Source organism: Phalacrocorax aristotelis, chromosome 5 (assembly GCF_949628215.1).
Source record: "Phalacrocorax aristotelis chromosome 5, bGulAri2.1, whole genome shotgun sequence".
Classification (NCBI taxonomy): Eukaryota; Metazoa; Chordata; class Aves; order Suliformes; family Phalacrocoracidae; genus Phalacrocorax; species Phalacrocorax aristotelis.
This window is the reverse complement of record NC_134280.1, coordinates 6,934,891-6,959,368: the sequence shown is the minus strand read 5'-3', so window position 1 is coordinate 6,959,368 and position 24,478 is coordinate 6,934,891. Positions and strand designations below refer to the sequence as shown.

Below are 24,478 nucleotides of genomic sequence, written 5' to 3'. Positions count from 1 at the left end.
CAGCCTGCCCAGGTTCCTCTGTAGGGCCTTCCTGCCCTCCAGCAGATCAACAAATGGTACTTAATCTTCCCAATTTTTATTTTAAAATCCTTTGAGTAAGAGTCATGAGAGGAACAATCACTGAAATTTGAAACTTTTCTAAAATATGGCCTGTTCCATGTGAAATTACATCAGTTTTAGTTGTGTTTACACGGGCAGTGTGAAATTTGACCTCATGAAGTCTGTCACTTTCTTTGTTTCATTGGATTGTATTTTGCATACCTGGCTAGGTGTAAGTAATTTCTTTTTGATCTGATTTTGACTGCAATAAGATTGTAAGTGCTTTTTTGTGGTGACTTTCTCACTATTGATCTGAAAAAAGGTAATGCTTTTAAGTATTTTTCAAGTATTGTGATTGGAAAAAGCGTGGTGGGGAGTCCTCTGGGATGATGGGCTTTGGTGCCAAGGCTGCCTCCCTCCCCTCCTGCTGCCGCCTTGTGCCAGGGCTCGGTGCGAGGACAGCGGTCCAAGCCTCTCCCATCGCCCCAGCACCAGAGCAGCAGAATGCTGGGCAGATGCTGCTGTTGTGGGTTCGCTTCTCCCTGGGAAAACGTTTGGGCTACGTTAAAGCAAACGCTAAGTCTCCAGAGGCAGCCTCCTCTGGGTGCGCGGGCCCTCTGTGCCGTTGCTTTTGTCTTTCAGCAAACCCTGGCTTTCGCCAAACTGGGTGTGGAGGGAGCCAGGCGGGTTTGATGATGGTTGCTCCTCGATCATTAGGAGGTCTGGGGGCAGGAAAGCTCCTTGGGGGGACTTACAGGTGAGAGGTAACAGCTCTTCCCAATGTTCTGCTGCAGGATGGGCTGCAGGCGGTCGCAGCTGTGTCCCAGGGTGGCAGGACTGACATGGTCTGGGTTAACCCTCCCCTCCTGCTCCCATGGCCTCTGTTTCTCTGCCGCTCCCTGTACCTAGTGCTGCTCTGGCGGCGTGGCACCGGCCTGGGCCTTGCTTGGAGAGCTTGAGTTGTTTTAAGTCAAAAGCTGCCAGTTGGGTGCATGTCTTCTCAGTGTTCAAGAAGCTCGGGTGTTCAACCTATTAAAATACTTGTCTCTTGATTTGTAATAGCCTTTCCATCTGAATCCCCACGTGGCCCAGGGGCCCCACGTTTCCAGAGCAATGTTTGTTTGTCCAAGGTGTGGGTTTGTCTTCCTGAGGTCTGGAAACCTCAGCCTGGGATGACACTGCACAGCGAGAGGATGTCTGCGCGGGGCCAGAATCCAGCTCCTGTTTCGATGACCACCTCTGAGCAAGGGCTGCCACGTCTCCCAGCGCGTTCCTGCTTGGGAGGAGCTGCTGTATGCTTTCCAATTTAGACTAACCTCTCTGCTTTTAATGCACCTTGCACAACTATTAAATAGTTCATGGTTGTCTTTGTCAAAACACGCACTTCATTTCTCACAAATCGTGAAATGCTATTGAACCCCGTCTGCCGAGGCTTGTAGCGCAGTTCACTGCAGTGCACACTTAAGTATCTCCTAAGAAAGCAAACTCCAGCTGGGAAAAAATATTCAGTGATGTGTTGCAGTGCCTTGTTTTTGTATATATATAAAAACACAAAGTAACAAAAAAAAATCAAATATGCCATAAGCAAGTGCCAGATTTAGCAAACTCTCTTTATTTACATACAAATACATGTACACATATATTCTGTATATGTACACATATTTAAGTGTATATACATACATCATTTCCACATACTCTATAATAAACAGCATGTAGGGTTTTCTTTTAATTGCCTACAGTGCTGAGTAAAAATAACATGGCAATAAAATCATGGCTTACAGCTAAGTTACAAAAGCACCAACCACTGAACTCATAGCAATAAATCCAAGCTTATATACAGCCAGAACGAGGGCACGCTATACAGAATACAAAGTAGACCATCTTGTAGGGATCAACAGTAACAGACAAACTAAAAAACCATCATTTAGACCAGGAGAGACTCTGCATGAAATAAGGTGAAGGAAAACATTTAGATTATTGATCAAACTAAACCACACATTTAAATTTGTCACCTAAAAAGAAAAACAAATTAGTCAGTTACTTGTAGTATATTTTTAACAGAGTAATTTTTTTTTCTTGTATGAGACTTTACCAAGGAAATCAGAATTCATCTCACAAGTGAGTCCTTCCGACCTGTCATAATCATTTGTCTGGGTGCACACCACTTGAACAGAGGATTTTAATAGTACTTTATTTAAGCGGTATGTAACTTCTTGGACCCTGCATGTAAGTTTGATTGTAGGCAATAAAAAGCACTTCCTCAGCCAGCTCTTTCCACGGGACCTGTGGCATTGAACCGTCACAAAGGACTAGGATAGCAAATTGGCAGCAGCAGCAAAATCGATACCCAACGAAAGCGCGGGGGATTGATGCTTGGAGCAGCATCGCTGGAGCGAACTGCAATGGGAGCAACATCTATCCTGTGGAAGCAACACCACAGCCGGACCCTCGGCTCTTACGCCTACCTCTAGCGAAGCGATGCTGTTCTGTACTAGGGGAAAGTCTGGCTGAATATTTTTATATTGATTGCAATTGTTTGAAATCTATTTTATGAGGCAAAGATGCATAGATTTTTGTTGTCCTCTCTGTCATTGCTTGTATTTTGGCTTCAGGTATGCAATGCGATACTAAGGAAGGCAACTGGGTGCCATTATGCAGAAAGCTTGTGGTGTTCAGGCATCGTCCTTATGCTGTGATGCGCTTTCCTTGCTACAGTGCAGCGCTCAGAGGGCTAGATAGCAAGATAAGTACTTCTGTTAAGTGGAAGCCAGCCCCGTTATCATCAGACTTAAACAGAGATCATCTTTTTCCAAGGTATGTTTATTCTCTATCGCTGTAAAACTAGTACCGGTGTGTATGTAAACATTTGAGAAGAATCAAAACCAAGGGTGACCATGGAAGGAAGAAACGTACACCAAACCTGCACACCAGGTGGGTCTAATAAACTAAAGCTCATCAATGTCTAATTACATCATTGCATAATCATGTACCGGTAAGAAGTCTGAAGGAAGAACTACTCCCTCTTCACCTCAGTGAATATGTACAACTACTACAACTCATAGAAATACAGGTTCCTTTCCTTTTTTTTCTTTTGTCCTAGAAATAGCACTTTCTCTTAGTATTTGGACTTGATTCCTTGAGCCCCACGTGTGTAACATTCTTTATGAAGTTAGTGGGAGAGCTCTTTATTTGGATTTTGTGTATAAGCAGCTGCGAGTCTGCTTCATTGTTTGCTCTTTATATTGCTGTCTTCTAAAGTTCCCAATGAGAAATAGGATCCTGCTAAGCGCTCTCCAGTTCAAGTAAAAGACAACCTCTTTGCCGTCGAATCTAGTTTGAAAAACTGATTTTCAAAATCAATGCTCATTATAGACATAATTTTGTTAGATTTTTGTCACGTCTGCCTGGTAGTTCCCTTATTAATGATGAGAGAGCTAAAATGCAACGGTCTCAAATGAAAATGGTTGTTACATAAATAGTTTGATTATTTACGATACAGCACAAACACAGCTACAGTTTTTAAAGACTTTTTAACCTGATAGGAAACCATATTCTTCTCCAGAAGGTTAATGGAAATGGTTATTTTTACTACTGATGCTGTATCTCTACAGTTACCCACGACTGTATCAGCCAGAGGACAAGTACGGAGTCTCACTATGGTAGTTATAATCAGGACAGACCTTTTGCACCAGTTTGTAATCTACGCTGTAAAAAGCAATGTAAATGCAGATGACTTTAAATGGTTTGGAACACAACCAGGAGACATGGCTTTGAGTCTGCTCTTGATAGCAGATCTTTGAAGGGTCGAAGTTGCACAAGGCAGTCTTTTTAGCACGGTCTGTTTTTTCGTACTCAATTCGGCAATTGAAGGACTTGGATTCCTTGGTCTCCAGTGTTGACTGTGGAGATGATTCAAACTCAACCACCTTGGAAGGTGGCACCAGGCTTACAGAAACATTTCCCAGACCTGTGGAGTTATGTCGGAAATAAACACTGAAGGTCCCATTGCCGTGATCAACGATTTTCCCTGTGATCAGGAGGTTCAGCTTAACAGTTTTGATGTTAGAGTGGAAGTCGCCCCATCCAAACATTTTCTTGAATTTCCCAGTTTTTACTATAGGTCTGCGTTTAGTTCGTGCGAGAGATTCCTGAACCTCCGTGATGTTGGACAACCAATCCCAAAAGTTTTCTATGCTGTCTGAGTAGGACACCTGGCCGTGTTTCAGTACTGGAGATGGCTTAACAAACAGGCGTAAAGGATTGATGATCCTGGAATGGACCGCGTTGTCGACCAAAGTCTCTGCAGCATCCTTGTCTTCCCAGTCCAGCACATCTGTGGCTTGTACGACGTGATTAGCGTCGCAAAGTACCTGTTTCAAAACAGAAAGAAAGAATTGTACAAAGTGTGAAAAAAACCTGTCAAGATGCAAAAGAAGCCATTAATATATATTTTTACACGAATAGGGTCTGAACCAGCCCCGACCCGTGGGCTATTGTAATGAGTAGTTTCTGCTACCCCATGGAAGCTCAAGGTTTTTACTCAAAATAGCTTAGTGAAGATGCAAAAAGCTCAATGGGAGCCATCCACTGGGACAAATGGATGAATCTCTGGATAGGTTGAGGACTGGGAACTGTGCTGTTCTCTGGGGTAGAGTTAATTTTATTCATTGTAACCAGTATGGGGCTATGGTTTGGATCTGTGCTGAAAACAGTGCTGATGATAGAGATGTTTTCATTACTGCTGAGCGGGGCTTAGACAGAGCCAAGGCATTTCCTGCCCCTCACCCCACCCACCAGCGAGGAGCTGGGGGGGGCACAAGGAGTCGGGAGGGGACACGGCTGTGACAGTGACCCCAACTGACCCCAGGGATGTCCCACACCACATGGCGTCATGCTCAGCATATAGAGCTGGGGGAAGAAGGAGGGAGGAGGGGACGTTCAGAGTGATGGTGTTTGTCTTCCCAAGTCACCGTTACGTGTGATGAAGCCCTGCTGTCCCAGAGATGGCTGAGCACCCGCCTGCCCATGGGAAGGAGTGACTGAATTCCTTGGTTTGCTGTGCTTGCATGTGCGGCTTTTGCTTTACTTGTTAAACTGTCTTTATCATAACCCACGGGTTTTCTCACTCTTACTCTTCTGATTCTCTCCCACATCCCACGGGGATGGGCTGTGTGGGGCTTAGTTGCTGGCTGGGATTAAACCACGACTGCGACAGACACCCTTTGCTCTTGGATTTGTTACCTAAGAACATGTCTAAGGATGCTGGAAAACCTGAACAGCAAAGTGGCATCTCTGCTAAAAGACGAAGTGAAATAGAACAGAATTTTCCATTCCCCTTTTTTTTTCTCCCCACTTAACCTCCCAACTGCTTTAAGCTTAAAGTCCTCTCTTACTCAGCTGCTTCTAGTACTGTAATTGTGTACTAAAATGTTTATTATACCTTTGTCTTTTCTGGTGTTCCTTCTTCCTTTTTTTCCAAACTCAGCATGTTCATTTGTGCTCTTAATTTGAGACAGGCAATGAAAGGAACCGTGTTTTTGGTGTGTTGGTTCCAGGTGCGAAGATGCCTGTATTTAGCAAGGCCTAACCTTCAAGAAGTGCTGAGCCATCCTGGCCATAGAGCACACCTCAGCGTTCTTCAGAAACATGACTAGACTGAGCTAAGTCTAATGCAAGATTGTTTGCAATCAGGAAGCACATAACTACTTCTGGTAGTGACAGAATGGCGTTAGATTTCAATCAAACACGCAGGTCCCAGTAAAGAGCAGATTTCCAATTTAATATAGAGACACACTGCCCATGTTCGTTCTTCCTGTACGCCGTGAAAGAGAAGTCCTGTTGAAAATGCAGAACTGGAGCATGTACTCAAGAGGTCAGAAGCAGGATCTCTGTTTCAACAGGCTAGAAACCATTATCTAACTTTTTATGTCCTTTAAAGCTTGAATATAAATTTGGGAGAACGTGTCGTCAGGGTTTGTTCTCTTCAGGACTTTCTTATACCATCATACTAATGTACAAAGAAAAACTTTCAGCTGCAGTTGTTTCTACAAAATGTGTGAACAGAAAGAAAAGGTGCTTAAAAGGGAAAGAAGAAAGAAGTATTGTACTGTCCACATCCCCAAACTGCTGCTCTCACTTCATCACCGACCTTGCAGCGCCAGGATCGGGATGGTGGGCTCCCAGTATTACCACTGCACGGGATGGGACAGCAAGATCATGGGGTGGACGTTTGCCTAAAGCAGCCAAAACACCGAGTGCTGATACTGAATTCATAGGGTGGGATTTTGTGCTGCCTGTCTCACTAGGGAATCTGCAGCACCGGGCTTGCTTTTCCTTCTGCTACTGCTCCCAAAGGTGTCTTCTACACCTTTAGCTCCTAGTGGTACTCAGTTCCTATACTATTCAATTGCTATTTCTATAATCTTCAATTTTTCAATTCATCATCTGGCAAAGATCAGAAACTCCAAAGCCCTTAATCTTCACTGGGGCCTGTTCTCTAGCAATAGGCTCTAAACCAGAGCCCACACCCACCTTACCCACTTACCACGTGTTCTTCCTGATCACCCCTACTGCAGTAATTAAGACTGAATGGTGCAAGGCAGCCATCGCGGCAACGTTCACAACTTGAATGTTGAAAGGTGGCCATCACTATTGCCAAATAAATCTATGGCTGGATTGAAAGGCAGCAGTCAGGTGTGTCTCTGCAGAGACACGTTATTTTTTTCTTCAGATTAGAAAGGGAGGGGGGGAGACAACACTGATCGCTCTCAGCCTGAGACCTTGCATGTCAACTTTCTGCCTCTACGCTACATTTTTTATGGCTGAGCTAGGAACCCAGGAAAATAGGAGATTCTAATGGAAACAGTGACAGATGCTTATCTGCACCAGCACAAATAGCGCTGTCATAACCATGCTGGGGGAAGCATCGTTTCCACTGTGATGGAAAGCTTCTGGTGAAGCAAAGTCATGTTTATGCATGGTTCTTCAGCCACTTTTAAGCCTGCTCGCAAGCTCAAAATCAGCCAGGAGATGCTGAGAACAGCTGGCCATCCCCACTGCCAGGGAAATAATTCCCCTGCTGCAGAGATGTGACTCTGCTCAGATGAAACAAGAACTGATGCACATGTTCACCCATCCTTCACCCTAAAACTGACCTGAGGCCTTTAGAAGCACAGAAAAGAGGCTTTTCTATTGCATTCCTAGATTCCAGCTAGGACCAGGAGCCTGGCAGTACTGAAATACCAAAAACTTTCCTCTGTGTCTGCACAGCTAAATGATCTGCTGCTTCAAATGCTAATGGACACCTATAGTTGGTATTGCTGTTAGCAATTGAACCGGAGGGGATTGCGGTAGGAAATTTTAAGGAGAAATACATAGGAAAAAAGCTGCCTGCTTCACAGGAGGTTCTAACTTTGCTTGTGTCCGCACCCAGCTCTGACTGTCCTCTGGCAAGGGCACAGGAACACACACAATTGTCCTTCTGGGCTACTTTTCTTTTGCAATGTTTATTGAAATCCTTGCAATGGCTCTTTGGCTTTTCTCCCTCCTCCTTTTATGAAGAGATCTAGAGGGCATTGAGGCATGTGTTACCGGTAATACTCAATGTATGTCTCTTCAGGGGGCTCTCACTCCAAATGAGAGTGCAGAGCATTGCTTTCTGAACTGCTTTTTTCAGAAGGCTCTGATATAAAAAGAAGAAATATGTAGGTACAAGGTTCGGGATGGCTGAAGGGTGGGAAACGTTAATGCATGCTAAAACCAAGTGGCTTGGTCACATTGATAAGATATTAGGGCACAATTATTTCAAAACCACAATGGTGGAACTGCAGAGTTGCACTGTGCTGAGCTACTACTGCTTTTCATTATCTGTGTGTTACACCGAATGATGTGTACCCGTAAGATAATGAAACACATCCCTGGAGCTGCAGTGACGTGGACTATTTCATGTGGCAACAAAGCAGCTTTCATAACATGGGGACACAAAATAGTTAATATGTTGAGTTATAAGGATGTAATATTCCTGTTTAAGGCCTCGATGGCAATCACTAGCCACTGCTGAAATCGGCACATTACATTTAACCCAAGTAATTTTTTCCTCCTCTGTGAAAGAGTTTGCAGACTGTAGGATTCTCCAGTCTTTCACAGCCTTAACTCTCGACTCTGCTTCATCCTAGTGCTGTCTTGTTTCACTGATTTCATTACAGGAACGAGATTCAGAGGCTGACAGAGTTGTCAGCTCGGTCGGTTGCAGGGAAGGGGACCTTGCAGGCTCTGGGTAGTACATTTGTTGTGTTTTGCATATGTTCAGTAAAAAGGTGTCTAACAAAGAACCGCCTGGTTCTGCTCAGTGCCCAGCGCAGGAGCAGGAATGAGGGCACATTGTTCAGAAACGTGAATAATATTTGTGCTCTTTTAATGTAAAACCTCCTTTGTGCGTGTGCAGATTTTTTCCTAGTTTGAATAAAGCTTTCTGCAATATAAGAGAACCGAACTCCAACGCGTCCTTTTCCTCTATATGTTGCAAAGGCCCTTCACTTGATGACAGCTTTTTGCTGTTAGCAAGGATGGGCCGATGCTCTTTGTTCAGCTGCTTATTCACGTTGGTTAGCAATTTCCGGGAAATAAAAGAACCTGTATTAAAAGAATGCAGCACATGCTGGAGAAAAATTACTTCCTCAGCATCTTCCCATTTCAATATAATGCTTCTCTGTAGTGGAAAATATTGCTAGTAGGATATTTGAAAAATACTAGCTTAGGGAAGTTGGTGTATACATTCAAATAGATGGCTATTGCTGTAGTCCTCCTCTGCTGCACCTGCATTTTCCCATTCCCTCCAAACCATCAGTTTCCAAACAGAAGAAATCACCTAATCTTTTTCCGTATTACAGAGGCTGTAAAATGTCACCTAGTTACCAAAAATTTCCATTAGACTGTAGGTATTTTCCAGTAGGTGACATAATCTTGGACTCCCTCAAGACGTACAGAATCCACAACGTGCCTTGCTGTTTTCTTTTGCTACATTAACGGCAAGGATAGCTCAAACCGAAGGGTGATGGGGTTTATATTTATGTAGTTTTGAACTTCAAACCATGGGTTCTCCCTGTGCGCTTCACTGAAAGATTGTGATTGCTCTTCAAAACCTTTCTCTTCCGTGAATGATCCTGACCACAGTAGAGCTGCACAGCGTTAAATAACGTTGCCTGGGAGCTATATTTGAGAAGTGAGCCTGCACTGATGAGACACTGGTATCTGTAAGAGCTGTATTTTCTCTGTTTGCCCAAATAAATCTGGGTTCATCTGGAACTTGCTCCCACGCCTTTCTCTGTGGGCAAGGCACTAAGTACAAGCAGGTGTACCTGTGCAAGAGTTAATCGTTCTGATGCTGTGGGAATTTTATCCAGGTTATTCATCAATCACCAGTAATCATTTCTACAGCTTCACCCCTGCCAGAAATCATTTAAAAACTCTCGGCAATTAGTTGAAATAAATAGATCTGTTGGGATAAACAGCTCTGAAGCACAATTCAGCCACTCGCTGGTGCTGCTGTGAGCTTTTTATCCCACCGATGGAGAGGCAGGGGTGGTAGGAGGGAGGTGGTACTCAGAAACCTCCTCCCGCCCCCAGTTTCACCAGTAAAAAACTCATACTGGGGGAGGCTTCCAGTGGCCTTCTCCTTCTCGATAGTTCCATCCCTGACACTGTAACTCACGGGTTTATATTTGTGTCACCACTGCGGCAGCGCAGGATGCTTCTCTGGCTTCCTCGTGCTCACTTTGGTACCTTACAAGCCGTGTGCTGTGAGAATAATGCATCATTGAGCAGCTCCACAAACTCCTCAGTGTGAAGGGGGTGGGGGGGGAAGAGAAATAGCTCTGCTTTGTCTGTTTGAAAATTCAATGATTTCAACACATTTATCAAATTTTAAATAATTTATGCCTTGACAGGCCTTATCAATTTTGCAAAGCACACACATTAACCAGATACAATGATCTCACATTAGCTTTTTCAGCATCTTACACTGGAGCCCAGGAAGATTAATAAAAACTCAGCCCGTCATCAATTAAATGGAAAAACATAAAATTGTGTTCCATTATAGCCTTTTTTTTTTTTTTTTTTGCAAGAAAATGATGACGGGTTCTAATAATTCATCACAACAAGCTGAGCTTGAACTTTACTGATTATTAAATACGTTTTTCCCAAAGGCAGAGGCTGTGATGGGTTTTATGGCAGCAGATGTGACTGCTGTCAGGAATGCTTCAAGGAATTCAGGAATTAAGCAACATCTTCTTTTAGTGGGAAGAGCCGTGTTTGTTCCATCTAGTCACAGCCTTACTTTCCAGGATGTTATAAGGTCGTGTGCTTTCATAATTGCAAGGTGGATTAACCTTCGTTTACCACTGCAGCTTTTGCTAGGAATGAAAGCTGTGCATTAACTAGTTGGGTTACCATGCAGAAAAATCCTTAAGGATGCCTCGATCTTCAGCTGCTCAAACACAGGCTCAGGTTTTGGCTTGGAAATTTTTGATTTTTTTGATCCCTTCTCCCCAAAATTCTGCTGGGAAGCTTTTGGATTTCCCTTGATAAAACAAAATTGTGCAGGTCGGCCTGCCCCAAGAAACAAGGAGTTGTTTTGCACTGAATCAAAAATCTTTCACTTCCAGACAGGTCCTAAGATTTGCACTGATTCCTCCCCTTCCTCCTCCTCCTCCTCCTCCTCCTGACTTTGCGATCAGCTGCAGCTCCCAGCCACCTAGCCCCTGACACCGGGAATTAGACAGTGGTAGCTGCGGCAAGTGGAAATGGAGTGTGCGCGCTGCTTTGTAGGAAGCATGTAACATCCTGCCACAGTCTGGAGTTTGTGTTTTTTTTTTCTCAGAAGGTGTATTTTAAATTAGGTAAGTACAGAGGAATTGATATAAGCTACTTGTTAGAACTTGGTTTTGTAAGTTAAAAAGGGTATGTGAATACCTGAGGGTCTGACAGCAGGGTATGTGGCTCTCATACTGGGAAAATAACAAGAGAGCTCCAAAGAAATACAACTGACTTCTGTGTTTTTATTTCAGTTGTGAATAAAGCACAAACATTACTTGAAATATTTGAGATGGAGGGACTGCTAAAACATGGCCACATATTTGGCTGCTTGCTTTACTTCCTGAGCCAAATAATTCTGCCCTGGTTATGGTGCAGTTGAGGAGGGACCCCGAGGTGCTCAGGGTGACCGTCCCCTCCCCAGTGGGTGACGATGGGCAGCCAGCCAGGAAGGCTGCAGGCTGCCGATGGTGCTCCCCAGGTCCTGGCGGTGGTAACTACCTGCATGACTCCTGGGCTGACCCATGAGGAGCCCGTGAGCCGTCCGTGTGGCATACAATGCTCTGAGCACTGAGTGGGTGGGAAGGAACGGCGTGAGCAGGGAGGTACTTGTGTCAAAACAAAAGAAATGACAAAAACCATCTCAACTGGAGGTGGAGAGCAAGGTCTTTGTGTCCTGTGTGGCTCTGGAAGCAGCGCTTGCAGTTTGCAGCCTGGAAGAGAGGAGAGGTGTGAGAAGTGTGCTGGCAAGAGCGGGACCCGAATAATACTGAAGGTCCTGACCATTAGCTTGAACAGCTGAGCAACCCTAGGTCGTTACGCATTTTTCAAAAGTGGGGACTTAATTATTTCCCCACGTATATAAAAAGGCTCCACAGACATTGCTGTCGCCATTTACCCATGCTAATGGGGGTGGTGGGGTGTGAATATTTAGAAGAGAAGCTGCACCTCGTAACTGAGGGTGCCCTTGCTCTCCAGGCACCCCAAACGTTTTCCTACGCTTGTACAACCTCTCCCTTGCTAAACTGTAAATAAATAAATAAATACCAGCTAGTTGTTGTGACTGGCTTGCTTTCTCCTTTGGACGATGACAGACTCTCTGAAATACTCTGATACAAAGATAAAATCAAGTCAGAAATTCAGAGTTCCCCTACTTAATTCCTGTCTCATTTTAAAACGGATCAAAAAGAAGGACTATGGGGTTCATTGTTCTAATTCCAGCAAAGACAGCCTTTACGGGGGGGAAACTGCAGAGCAGGGGGTGGATTGTCAGAAGTGCTGAACTGTAGCAGAATACCCAGACTTCTCAAAGTCCCCCGGCCATGTTGGGGGGGGTTGCAGTTTGGAAAATTTTAAAGACTAATGCAGCCATTGGTACTTTCTTTCACTCAGAAAAGGTAGACAGAAATCCCCTGTTCAATAGCTAATATAATTGGATTGCTTTAACAATTTTGTCCTGTCTCCTGTAGTTAAAATAAAATGACAAGCTGCTTCAGCAGAAAAAAAGCCTTCATGATCGAACCTCGCAGCCCATTAAATTTTCTGCTTGTAAATGAACCCTACAAAGAAATTCTCCCCCTGCAGAGGGGTGCTGTACCAGCATCCCCGGCTGACAGAAGGGAAGCCGATCATTGCCGTACCGCTTTCTGCTCTCAGTGAGTGGGGATGGGGCTTCCTCCAAAGCCATTGCTCTTCAGCATCACTGGGAAAGTGTCACAGCAGCGTACAGGACAGCGACAGAAACAAAATGAGGAATGACAGAATAAAACTATATATCAATATATTAATTGTGAGTATTAATACTTTCTGACATAGCATTGTCTGAAAGTCAATTGATACTGCTGAACACAAGTACACACGTAAAATACCTGAAAGAGACATGACAGTAAGGGTAAGCCCAAAGCTTTCTCTCACTTCTTAGCCTTTTGCCTTCCAGGAGTTTCAAGCTGTCACAGAAGGTAAGTCAGAAAACATAAATTGGAAACATGAAAGCCAAAGCACGACTCGGCGCTATTTTTCCATCCTATAATATGGCAAGTTCCTCTTCTGCTCTCACGGCAGGCGTACGGGAAGCTAATGAAGCGCGGTTCACGGCGCACTGCTGAAAGGTGCTTTGCCATTTTTCCTCAAAAGATCTGAGAGAGAAAGATCTCTATCAAATCTGTACGTACCTAAAGGCTAGGCAAGGTAACATGTAGAAATCCTTACTTTAATGAGAATATGAGATGATAACATTCAAATAACCCACAGACAAACATACAAATCTAAACCGAAGGGGTATGCTGGGAGAAGTTCCAATTCAGGCTACGATTTCATTGCATATTTTTAACCAAAACAGATACTTCAAACTCAGCATCATTTTACAGAAATTAAAAAATCACTTTAAAATTATCCAATTTTTGTGAGAAAGCGAAATAGTGTTTTACTAAAACAACACTTCAGTAAAGAAACAAAATTGGGAAGAAGAAGCAGCAGAAGAAAAAAGAGTGAAAATGAAAAATAAAGCCTGAAAGAATTCCTTTTTCTGAAAATGTATTTGTGGAAAGTATGTGCCGTCTTTCCCACAACCTGACAAGTAGTTTGAGGTTATCTGAAGTGTTCCCTCCAGCCACAATTGGATAAATTGCTTAGAGCATAGATATCTTTTAAATTATATCCATGCATTGAATTGATCTACCTTTTTGCTGGGAGAACAGAAAATTTGTTCAGAGAAATCCTTCTTGCCAAAAAATGTGCAGAAATTCTACCCTTGAAGACATCACCTCCTTCTACTTGCCCATTTTTTTTGCCTAAATCTAAACCAGAGATCTCTGAGATAAAAAATAGGTATCTCATCTGTATGTTTGCAGGGGAACAACTCTTATCATTTGGTCTGATATTACTAAGTAGTTTTTCTTAAGTAAAAACTAATTTACTAAGTAGTTGACACGCCTGAGGGACGGGATGCCATCCAGAGAGACCTGGACAAGCTGGAGAGGTGGGCCTCTGAGAACCCCATGAGGTTCAACAAGGCCAAGGGCAAGGCCCTGCGCCTGGGTCGGGGCAACCCCCGGTATCGACACAGGCTGGGGGATGAAGGGACTGAGAGCAGCCCTGCGGAGAAGGACTTGGGGTGCTGGTGAACGAAAGGCCAGACATGAGCCAGCAACGTGCGCTCGCAGCCCTGAAGCCAACCGTGTCCTGGGCTGCACCAAAGGCAGCGTGGGCAGCAGGGCGAGGGAGGGGATCCTGCCCCTCTGCCCCGCTCTGGGGAGACCCCCCGCAGCGCTGCGGCCAGCTCTGGGCTCCTCAGCGCAGGAGGGACACGGGGCTGTTGGAGCGGGGCCAGAGGGGGCCACAAAAATGCTCCGAGGGCCGGAGCCCCTCCTGCTGTGAGGCCGGGCTGGGAGAGCTGGGGTTGTTCAGCCTGGAGAAGAGAAGGCTGTGGGAGACCTTATTGTGGCCTTTCAGTGCTTAAAGGGGGGCTATAGGAAAGAAGGGGGCAATCTTTTTAACAAGGCCTGTTGTGACAGGACAAGGGGTGATGGTTTTAAACTAAAGGAGGGGAGATTTAGACTGGATATAAGGAAGAAATTGTTTACACTGAGGGTGGTGAAGCACTGGCCCAGTTGCCCAGAGAGGTGGCTGATGCCCCAGCCCTGGAAACATTCAAGGTCAGGCTGGATGGGGCTCTGAGCAACCTGATCTAGTTGGGGATGTCCCTGCTCCCTGCAGGGGGGTTGGGCTGGATGGCCTCTAACGGTCCCTTCCAACCTTAACCATTCTATGATTCTCTTTGCATCCAGCTCCTTTTGAAGCATGGAGACATAATATAAATGTAAACTATTCCATGAATCATCTGAAAAAAGGTCTTGTATAAAAATACCTAATTTGGGTATGATGGATATAGTAATCTTAGCTTTTAAGAGAGATACACATATAAAAATACATTAAATGTTCAAGGAGAATGCTTGGTTCATAACAGGACAGACAAGGGATTGCTGCCACGGAGTGGGTCAGTGATCCCCCTAACTGCCTGCACAATGTCTTCAACTGTGTTAGAGATCGACTGTCCTTCAGCCAATAAAATATAAACGTCATCAAGTCTCTGAAATGCTAATGGCATAATCTAGCTAGGTGGGACCTCTGAAGGACTTCTGAAGATAGATGGCTAAAAGCTGAAACTCTGACTTCAAAAATCAATGTGTGTTTATTTCAAGAATAGTTTCTAACCCTGGTAACTGAATGGGAGGAGGTGAGCTGAGTGTGTGGGCTCCTGTTTGGCGATGGCCTGTGCTTCTGGCCGTCCGAGTGCATGTAAAGGCGGTGGTGTGGAGGACACCGTTTTTGGCAGGGGTCTCCAAGCAGGTACCTCTAGCTGTTTGCTTCTGCTCTCTGCACAAACCTCTTCTCCCTAGGCCTGGCATGACCATGGTGCCTGATGCAAACCAGATCGAGGTACTAGTCCATCTTTAAGAAGAAAAAACAATTCATGCTTTGACAACATATAAAAAGGAACTGATTTTCAGGTGCTTTTTGAGTCACTCTGTACATTTCCTTGGAATCCAGGCTGCACTCTTGCAATCTGTTTTGCACTGAGCTTCACTGGTGCTATGGACACATGTATTGTCTTACGGGACAGAGGCTTGTGCTTTTAGGATGAAGACCTGGCATTCAGTTATTTTTAGAAGACATTTCTATTCACCTGGAAAGCTTGAGAGATGCCCCAGATGTTTTCAATCTCCACCGAAGTCACCATGCCGCTTGCAGATGCTGCTCAGCAGCCTGCAGGACCGAAACCTGACCAAGGCTCCTCTTATCACAAATTGAAACAGGAACACTCAACCCCTTTGCCAAGACAGCACCTGCTGACCATCCGTCTGTCGAACTTTACAGTTAATAATTTTCCATCCTGCTTATTTCTTTAATGCCTGGGAGATTTCACTTTACATTTGCTGAGATCAGTTCATTAAAATACTAATTTCAAACTGTAATTATCTGTTGGTGAGCATTGCCGGTTGAAGCAGCAGTAGCACTGATACGCTCGTAGCTGCAGGAAAGTTCACAGATGCTCGGGTCCCTTGAAGCTCCTAGCCAGAGTCACTGTGGCACTCAGCTAGAGGCAGGCTTGCAAGGATTTTTTGGGGGAAATGCTTTAAGAATCATAGTTAGCCATTAAGGCTATTTTATGTGGTAGGGAAGATGCATTAACAGAAAAGTGCTGTATCTGTTAGAAATGAACCTAATTTTACTCAAGTTGTCATCGAGGTTTTGTATGCCTTGTAAATTTTAAATTAAAAATCAATTACGGAACAGCCCTTAATCTCATCTTCGGAGCTGATTCACATTTGGATGAGAACTCTGAGACCCTGAGTGACCTCCCTCCGCGCTAAGTATGACCCAGCAAAGGCCGATTTTCCATCTCACTACTCGCGTGCCATTATTCAATTTTTTACTGCATTATGAAGAGGAGAGTTTTAATAATCGAGCCAGATTAAATGAATAAAGGGATGCTTCTGACAAGTTTTAAACAGAGAGGAGCTGCGCATTTCTAGCAGATTTCAAGCTCTGGATTATTACAACGCGTAAGAGATGATTAACAAAGAAAAATATTACAGTTATCTACTCCCTTTGAGAGTTTAACTAATGAACCTCTAACAGCTGCTGTTGAAAAATCAGTAACACTATCACTATCAATTTCAAGACAAAGCACAGCTGACAGATGTTTGAAGTGATAAATCAGGCTGCACAAGGATTAAAATAACAAGCCCCAAATGGCCTTTAAAAGACAAAGGTGCTGCAGCAAACTATTTTCAGCCACTTTGGATACTGTCAAAAGTTAGATCACCGATACAATTATCTTGCAAAACAGTAATGACCAAAGTAATATGTTATGAAAAATCTAACAATGGCAATACTTGAGCCAAGTTTCTGAAAAGAACAGGTTTTATAGTCATTTGTGCTTTAATGGCAGGACTGAGAATGCCGTGCTGCCCTGAATATTACTTCTGGGAATGACTTATGAAAAGTACGCACTGGGCTGAAGCATAAAATGTAACTGAATTGCATTCTTGTACATTTTAATTAATCCTATTTTAAAGCAAGAAGTTACATTTTAATAGGCAATGAACATCATTATTTAAATAAGGCATACGATTTTTGTGTTGCTTCACTGCAGGCTGCATTTCCTAACAACCTGTCACTGACATGATAGAGATAAAGAGCCCATTCCTGGAAGACACCGTGTGCTGGCAAACTCTGCTGCCTTTAATGGGAGACAACTGTAGCAAGAGGAGAGCGAGCTGGAACAAATTCCAAGTTTCTGAACTTTATCTCAGTTTTCACTGTTAAACGCATCTTGTCAGAGGGTGCATAACTCTCTGCCAGGTTAGGGAGGAAATGCTCAGTTTAAAGAATACAAGAATGCAGATATTTTCCTGGCACCACTCCTGGCTCACACCAGGGTCCTGCAGGTTGGATGGCAGGACACGCTGCGTGGCTGCAGTGCCGCGCGGTGCCAAGCTGGCTCGAGGTGGTACCCGTCAAGAGCTGCCATGGCCCTGGCTGAGCACAACTCGTGCTTAAACCGCGCCGTGGTTTAAGCTCAGCTTTGGGGCACCACAGAGCTCAGCATGCAAAGCTCCCAGTTGAAAAGAGCTGCCACAAGTGCTTTCTGCACTGACATCTTGGGAAGCTGTGGTCACCCCAAGCCCCCGGGCAAAACCCCCTCAGCTAAAGAACCTGTTAACTGGGGTTATTCAGTGACTCTTGGTGATTCGTCACGAACCTTCCTGCTATTTGAAGAACACGTGTGGATGTATCCAGGAGTCCGTCAGCTGGGCAGGGATGGGGAGGAATGACTGGTAATCTCAAGTTCAAAGCTTTCGTCCAGAGAACACATTTTGTTGTTTACTTGAAGCATGATGTTCCTTCCTGGAAATCCTGCTCCCCCTGCGCGCTTTTGTTAATGCACTGGGAGCGGGGCAGCCAGACCCAAGCCACTGCTAACTGGGAGCTGCTCCATACATTCTTGGCATGTCCCTATGAAAAATATTTCTGCTTAAAAGCTTTGTGATAGAAACACGCAGGAATTAACAAGAGTATGCTGGATTGCTACCAATAGGGAGGAGAAAGATGACCTACCCCTCAACAAGAAATGCTACGTGTTGCGGGTTAGGCTGCCCGGGGAGGGAAGGGGTACACACGCCGGGGCCGAGGCTGCTTCAGAAGCACAGTAGGCAGATACGAGAGCCACATGCCAGGGAGAAGGTCTTCCACTTAGGTCTTTTTAATGCAGTGGAGGCCCTCTGGGAAAAGCCTGGCTAGGACGGGGGTGTAGCCTTCCCAGGACCGTGCTGAACACGGTACCTTGCTGGGGGGTACCGAGCAGCCCCTTCTCGCTGCCTTTCCCTGCCTGCTCCAGCTGAGACGGCTCCATCGCACCGATTCGGGACGAAGGCAGGGCTGAGGTTTGTCTTCCTCCCCGCCATGCAGCGGGGTGTGGAAGCTGGGGTTGCACTGGGAGCTGCCTATCCTCATGCCTGCCGGGTCAGCAGTGGCATGCTAGCTCACAGCCTCTCTCCTCCTCACAGTATGTGTGAAAGACCACGGCAGTTTTCTAAATTAAATTAAAATATTTTTCCTTTTCAAACCACTTAGCATGAGGTACCACATCGGGGCACTTCAAGATATTTTATTGCTGCCTACACACATGCATGCATGCTGCTTTCCTAAACGAATTACTCTCTTAAAGAAGAGAAAATCATTGACTGAAGCTGCCTTATTATTAAGTTTTAAGGTGAAACAATATTAGCCTTTGCCTAGCAGCAGCCAGCCACGCCTGCAGCCATTGTGCACTGCATAATGGTACGGTAACAGTGACTTCATACTGTAAGGTCCTATTGAAACCCATTTTTAATCCCTTTAATTTATTCAGCCATGTTTTATGTCCTCAGGAAGAGGAAAACCAGAATTCCTTTCAGCCTGAATTTGTTTGTGTTTTGAAGATTTGGGGAACAGTTTGAAATTAGTTGGTCAAATCCCTTCTAAATTAAAAGCTTCCTAAATAGAAGCATTTTCCTTAACATTTTTTAGCTACTTATCTATTTAAAAACTCAGCTTTTTTGACTAGTTTTTTAAAGCGAACAAACAAACCAACCACAATTAGTCCCGTTCAAGTCCAGTGTGAAGTACATGAAATGTTAATTCCAAACTGAAATGATAGGTTTGAAACACTTAAAAAGCAATGAGGTCCAAATTTGAAGACAAGTCACCATGTAAGTTTTTACAGGGTTTAATTAAAAGTTGGTTAGTCATCTGTCCTGATATACTAAATCCATGACTTGGGTTTAAAAAAGGGGTAAGAGATGAGTTTGATATCCAGTTCAAGTTGAAGAATGTCACAACATGGGCCTGGCTTGTACCCTTTCAGTAATTTACGGAGATATTTAATATCTAAGATCTTTGTACGTGTATTGGAAGAACAGAAAGAGGACCTGAAGAAAGGAAGGCTTACATCAGATGAAAATGTTATGTTCTAGCACAATAGGAGTTAACAAAAATTGCTGTCATTTGCATATAAAAATATAATTTCAAACCTATTTGCTCCACATATGCTGTATCTGTATCAAACAAAAAGGGAATGCATTCAACACATCTTTACATCTTTCAATCTTTCTTTTATTGTGAATTACTGTGCACATAACCCCAAGTATTAATTTGGTCTCATTCCATGATGCATTTGATGTATTTCAATTCGCTTATAAAGAACAACACTTTAAGGTTGTACAAAAGAACTGTACTAGCAGGGTGCTTGCAGCTGGTGAAACAAGCACTAAAGGCAGATAAATCACCCACTGGAAGACGGGGGGCGGGGGAAATGGGACTCTAGCACATTGCTTTTAAGGCACACACGTCTAAAACATACACCCTAGAAAATGTACAATCCTAGAAACAAGACGGCAGGAAGCACTCTCTTCGGATGCGTACTAAAGGTGTTTTAGAGGAAAGGCTATATAAAAGCATAACCTTAAAAAGTCTTCCCTGTGTTACCACGAATAATGCAAATTAGAATGCAAATTTCGGTGGATCCATGCGCTGTACTAGCAAACAGTACCCCAAACTTTTGACTGCAAAACCTCCAAAGGCCTAAATACGAGACCAGCCTGGACAAGCATTCAGTGAGAAATCTCAGCTCTGTTGACTTCACTCACAGCAGACCAAAAGTTCAGATAATGCCTGCATTATCCACATCCCTCTGTGAACAACCCCTTTGACCCTCTTCCCTGCTCCTGGACTTGACCATGCATGATAACAAAACTAAAGTGTTCCTTTTGCACCTCAATGTTCAAATTTATTTGGGGATTTTTCTTTTTCAGTTGACCATAGTCTTGAGTTCTCTGGCAGGTAATGAATTTGCTTCCGAAATGGAGTTTGTTAATTTAAGATTTACTCTGAAAACAGCCACTCCGCAGCAATCAGATCTCACTACATTTTAAAAAGCAGAACCGGCCAGTTCTGAAGAATACATAATTGCAGATAAGACTTACAGGTCACTGCTTAATTCACACACTATCTGAAAGGGTTTAATATGAAATGAGGCTTTTCTAATTAAGTAGCCGAATTTTGAGTCTGTATAAAAAAACCTAACCTCAATTTATGAATGGCTTTGGGACTGAATGCTAACAAGTGGCATGAGTAACCTCAAAACTCAAATTGGGGTTAGGAAGAACAGTTTTTTAAAGCAAGAGATATGAGTTGTGAGGTGATAAGCAGAAGGTACAAGAACTGGAGATGTGTAAGTGAAGTCGGGCTTAAGAAGTCACACATTCCTTCTTGTTTCTAATGTGTGTTTTCATACAGAGAGTGGAGATCAAAGAAGGAAACAAATCTAAATGTAACTGCTGCCTAGACCAAAGTTGGCAATAACCATATGGTAGACAAAGAAGCAACTCTGTTGTAAATGTTTTAAACTGCCTTCTGGGGATACAAAAGGTGGTTCTACAGGGACAGCAAGTAATCCCTTGTATTAAAATTGAAGGTACTGCCCTATGTGATCAATTACAAAGACTTTCTGATGTCTATAAATATGTATGTGCATGACTGAATCAGTATTAAAAATGTGATTTTATAAATCTCTGAGTCTCCGTGATTTGGCCAATAAACCATGTTACATCAAATAACATTACAACTTCCGATAGCTATGAAAGTGCCGGTGATGAACAGTTTCAGGAAGGGCTTGGCTTGTCTGTCTGTCCTACCTGCCTGCAGTGCTGCTGGGATAAGGATGCAGGGGGCACAGCCCTGTGCCAGCTCCCTGTGTGACTGGATCACCCACCAGTACAGACCAGACATGACCACCAAATTAGCCAGAGTATACGCATGCTCCTGTGCTGCTGATGTTGGTTTCCCTGATCTGGTTTCCCTGTTCATCTTGGCTGGGGTTGAAGCAAGAAACCTTCCAGCTTCTCTTTGAGGTGTAGCAGCTTCTCGCTGTCTTCAAGCCGTGCACAGAGGAGAGCAGGACAGCTGGACTTGCAGTGAGAAACAGGGATTATTATCACCTACATTCAGAGAACAAGAAGCTTGAATACATCATTTCACTGAACAGAGAGTCGGTATTTCCAAATCATGCTCCAGAAAAGAAAACCTTGGCAGATCTCCTTCCAGTCAGCAAAGGGCAACACCTCATTAGTGTAGATAAGATGTATGTGGCTCATATTTGACTTTGCTTAGGGCTCAGCTGAACTTCAGCCAAAATTCTGATAGCTGAATATGGATCAAAATGTCTAAACAATTTTGATGTGCACTTCATTGCTGCTCAGTACTCAGAGGGACATCTTCTCCAGGGGGGCAACAGCATGCTTCACTTAGCTGCTTTTTCTCCCCTTGTCTTCATGGTCACTACACAGGACTGACATAGCACAGGTTGGAGGGAGGAGGAGAGGTGGCTGCGCTGCTGGTTTGCTCCTCTTTCGGGTTCAGGATGCTGCTTTCCTGGCCTCATAGCCAGGCCATGATGTTCCCAGCACTGTTCCTCTCTTCTCAAGGTACAAGAGCTGCTCTCACTCAGGTCTGGAGTCAAGAACAGGGGGTCAGCCACATGCCAACAGATTACCTGCTGGTTGTATGCCTCCCCGGTGCCATTCTGCCTGGTGCTGTACGTTGGGGGCACGTCACTAATACCAGGCTTTGCATTAAAGGCAGCCAGTCTCCTCTTTTGTATCCTGGCTTGTCATGGAAACCCTCTTGTTCCGCACTATTGGTGAACGGGCATTCAGGCATGCACACACAAAACCGAGAGAAAGCATTTAATTTGGAAGCATGTAAGTACTAAAAGGTCAGACAAAGCCTGATATTCCACATTTCAAGATGTACTTGATTTCCTGTACATTCAGTCCAAAGCTAAATGTACTACACCTGGGTCATTTTTTGTAATAAAATATCTTGCATTTTGCATGAATGTATAGGAAAACATTCCCTACTGGAAGTCAGACTCATGCAGCCTTCCACGAGTTGCAGTAAGGAGTAACTGGAAATCACGCTGGCTGCAGATTTAACTTCTCCTGTCTGACAGCTACAGGCTAGACTCATGCAAATAACTGATATGTGTGATTGTGACCAAAGTGAATTATAACACCAGGTAGTCCTGAGAGAATATACTCTGTTGCACGTCAAGAATGGCTAACCACTGCCTTTGGTTTTAATGTATATTAAGTGATAAATGAATGAACAAGCTACATGTGTTTTTTATTGCTCCACCCATGGCTTCAACTGAGCATCTCTCATTTTTTGCTGGGGCTAATATTATAATTAAACCTTGGCATACAATCTGGGAATTTATAATAAAACCTTCTCAGCTGTGCTGCACAAAATACTTCTTACAGAACCATTCCTTTTTTCTATTTCCTTCATGCCTATATTATTTACAGAGCAAACAGAGGGAATCAAATCACACAACCTACAAAAAGAGTGAAAAACAGGGCCTTATTTGCTCCCAGTAGTAAAGAAATGTAGCGTTAAGACTTGAAACTCATTTCCAATTTTCTGTGTTCGTAACATGGTCTCTAAACAGTGCATTATCTCACATACCAGATGTGCAGCAGTATCTAGGTACAACAGGGTGCGATAAGTATGGAATTTCAGCCCTATTTCTTCTTTTATGTTTTAAGTCAAATCCTTACTCTGATTTTAATTTAGGTTTTGTCTTGTTTTCTGTGTGCTTTGGAGGGTGGAAGAGAAGTGGGGAGTTTGGCATTCAATTATAGAAATGGAAAAAGAACTCATCTGGGACTCAGAATATCTTAAGTTAACAACACAAGAGAAATCAACATCCAAACCTCTAATTTTATTTAAATTGGTGTAAAACTAGAGTATAGAAACAACTTATGCTGATGTGATTAACTCCACTTAAGTGGAATTTGCCTGTAAGACGGCAGTCTCTTGGCTGACACAAGCAGCTGCCTTTGGAACTGAAATGAAGTGCAAAGATCTTGAAAGTTATTTGAACCACTGTCAAATGCTATTCTGAAAATACTGTTTGGATATTAAGTAATTTGAATACATTTCAATAAATGTTACTTTTGTGTTACTAAGTGGTTCACCAATAATAATAATAAGGTTATATTATACCAGGATGGATGAGTTGAGACCTGCTGGTCAAATCAAAGGGCAGAAGGAAATGCACAGGCAGTGGAAGCAGGGACCGGTATCCTGGGAAGAATATAGGGATGCTGCCTCACCTCTGTGCCTGGGAAGACCATGGAACAGCTCCTCCTAGAAGCTATGCTAAGGCACAGGACAGGAAGGTGATTCGAGACAGCCAGCACGGTGTCACCAAGGGCAAGTCCTGCCTGACCAACCTAGTGGCCTTCTATGATGGAGTGACTACATCAGTGGACAAGGAAAGAGCTACGGATGTCATCTATCTGGACTTCTGTACTGCCTTTGATACAGTCCTCCTCAGCATCCTCCTTCTTTCTAAATTGGAGAGATATGGATTCGATGAGTGGGCTGTTCATGGAAGAGGAATAGGTGGGATGGTCAAATCCACAGGCTAGTGGTCAACAGCTCAATGTCCAGATGGAGATCAGTGACAAGTGATATCCCTCAGATGTCCATACTGGGACCAGTACTGTTTAATATCATAAACAACATAGTGGGATCATGTGCACCCTCAGCACATTTGCAGATGACACCAAGCTGAGCAGTGCAGTTGACACACCAGAAGGAGGAGTTGTCATCCAGAGAGACCTGGACAAGCTGGAGAGGTGGGCCTCTGAGAACCCCATGAGGTTCAACAAGGCCAAGGGCAAGGCCCTGCGCCTGGGTCGGGGCAACCCCCGGTATCGACACAGGCTGGGGGATGAAGGGACTGAGAGCAGCCCTGCGGAGAAGGACTTGGGGTGCTGGTGAACGAAAGGCCAGACATGAGCCAGCAACGTGCGCTCGCAGCCCTGAAGCCAACCGTGTCCTGGGCTGCACCAAAGGCAGCGTGGGCAGCAGGGCGAGGGAGGGGATCCTGCCCCTCTGCCCCGCTCTGGGGAGACCCCCCGCAGCGCTGCGGCCAGCTCTGGGCCCCTCAGCGCAGGAGGGACATGGGGCTGTTGGATCGGGGCCAGAGGGGGCCACAAAAATGCTCCGAGGGCCGGAG

At 44.2% G+C, this 24,478-nt stretch overlaps 1 protein-coding gene across 2 annotated transcripts in view; it reads right to left on the bottom strand.

Annotated features, from left to right (window-relative positions):
- Positions 1-1,630: 1,630 nt before the first annotated feature.
- Positions 1,631-24,478, bottom strand: part of NXPH2 (neurexophilin 2) — a 44,139-nt gene continuing 21,291 nt past the window's right edge. For both annotated transcript variants that reach the window (XM_075092832.1, XM_075092830.1), the window contains exon 2: positions 1,631-4,409. In XM_075092832.1, the coding sequence (XP_074948933.1) occupies positions 3,666-4,409 (744 nt within the window). In that variant the 3' untranslated portion in view covers positions 1,631-3,665. The remainder of the gene's footprint in view (positions 4,410-24,478) is intronic.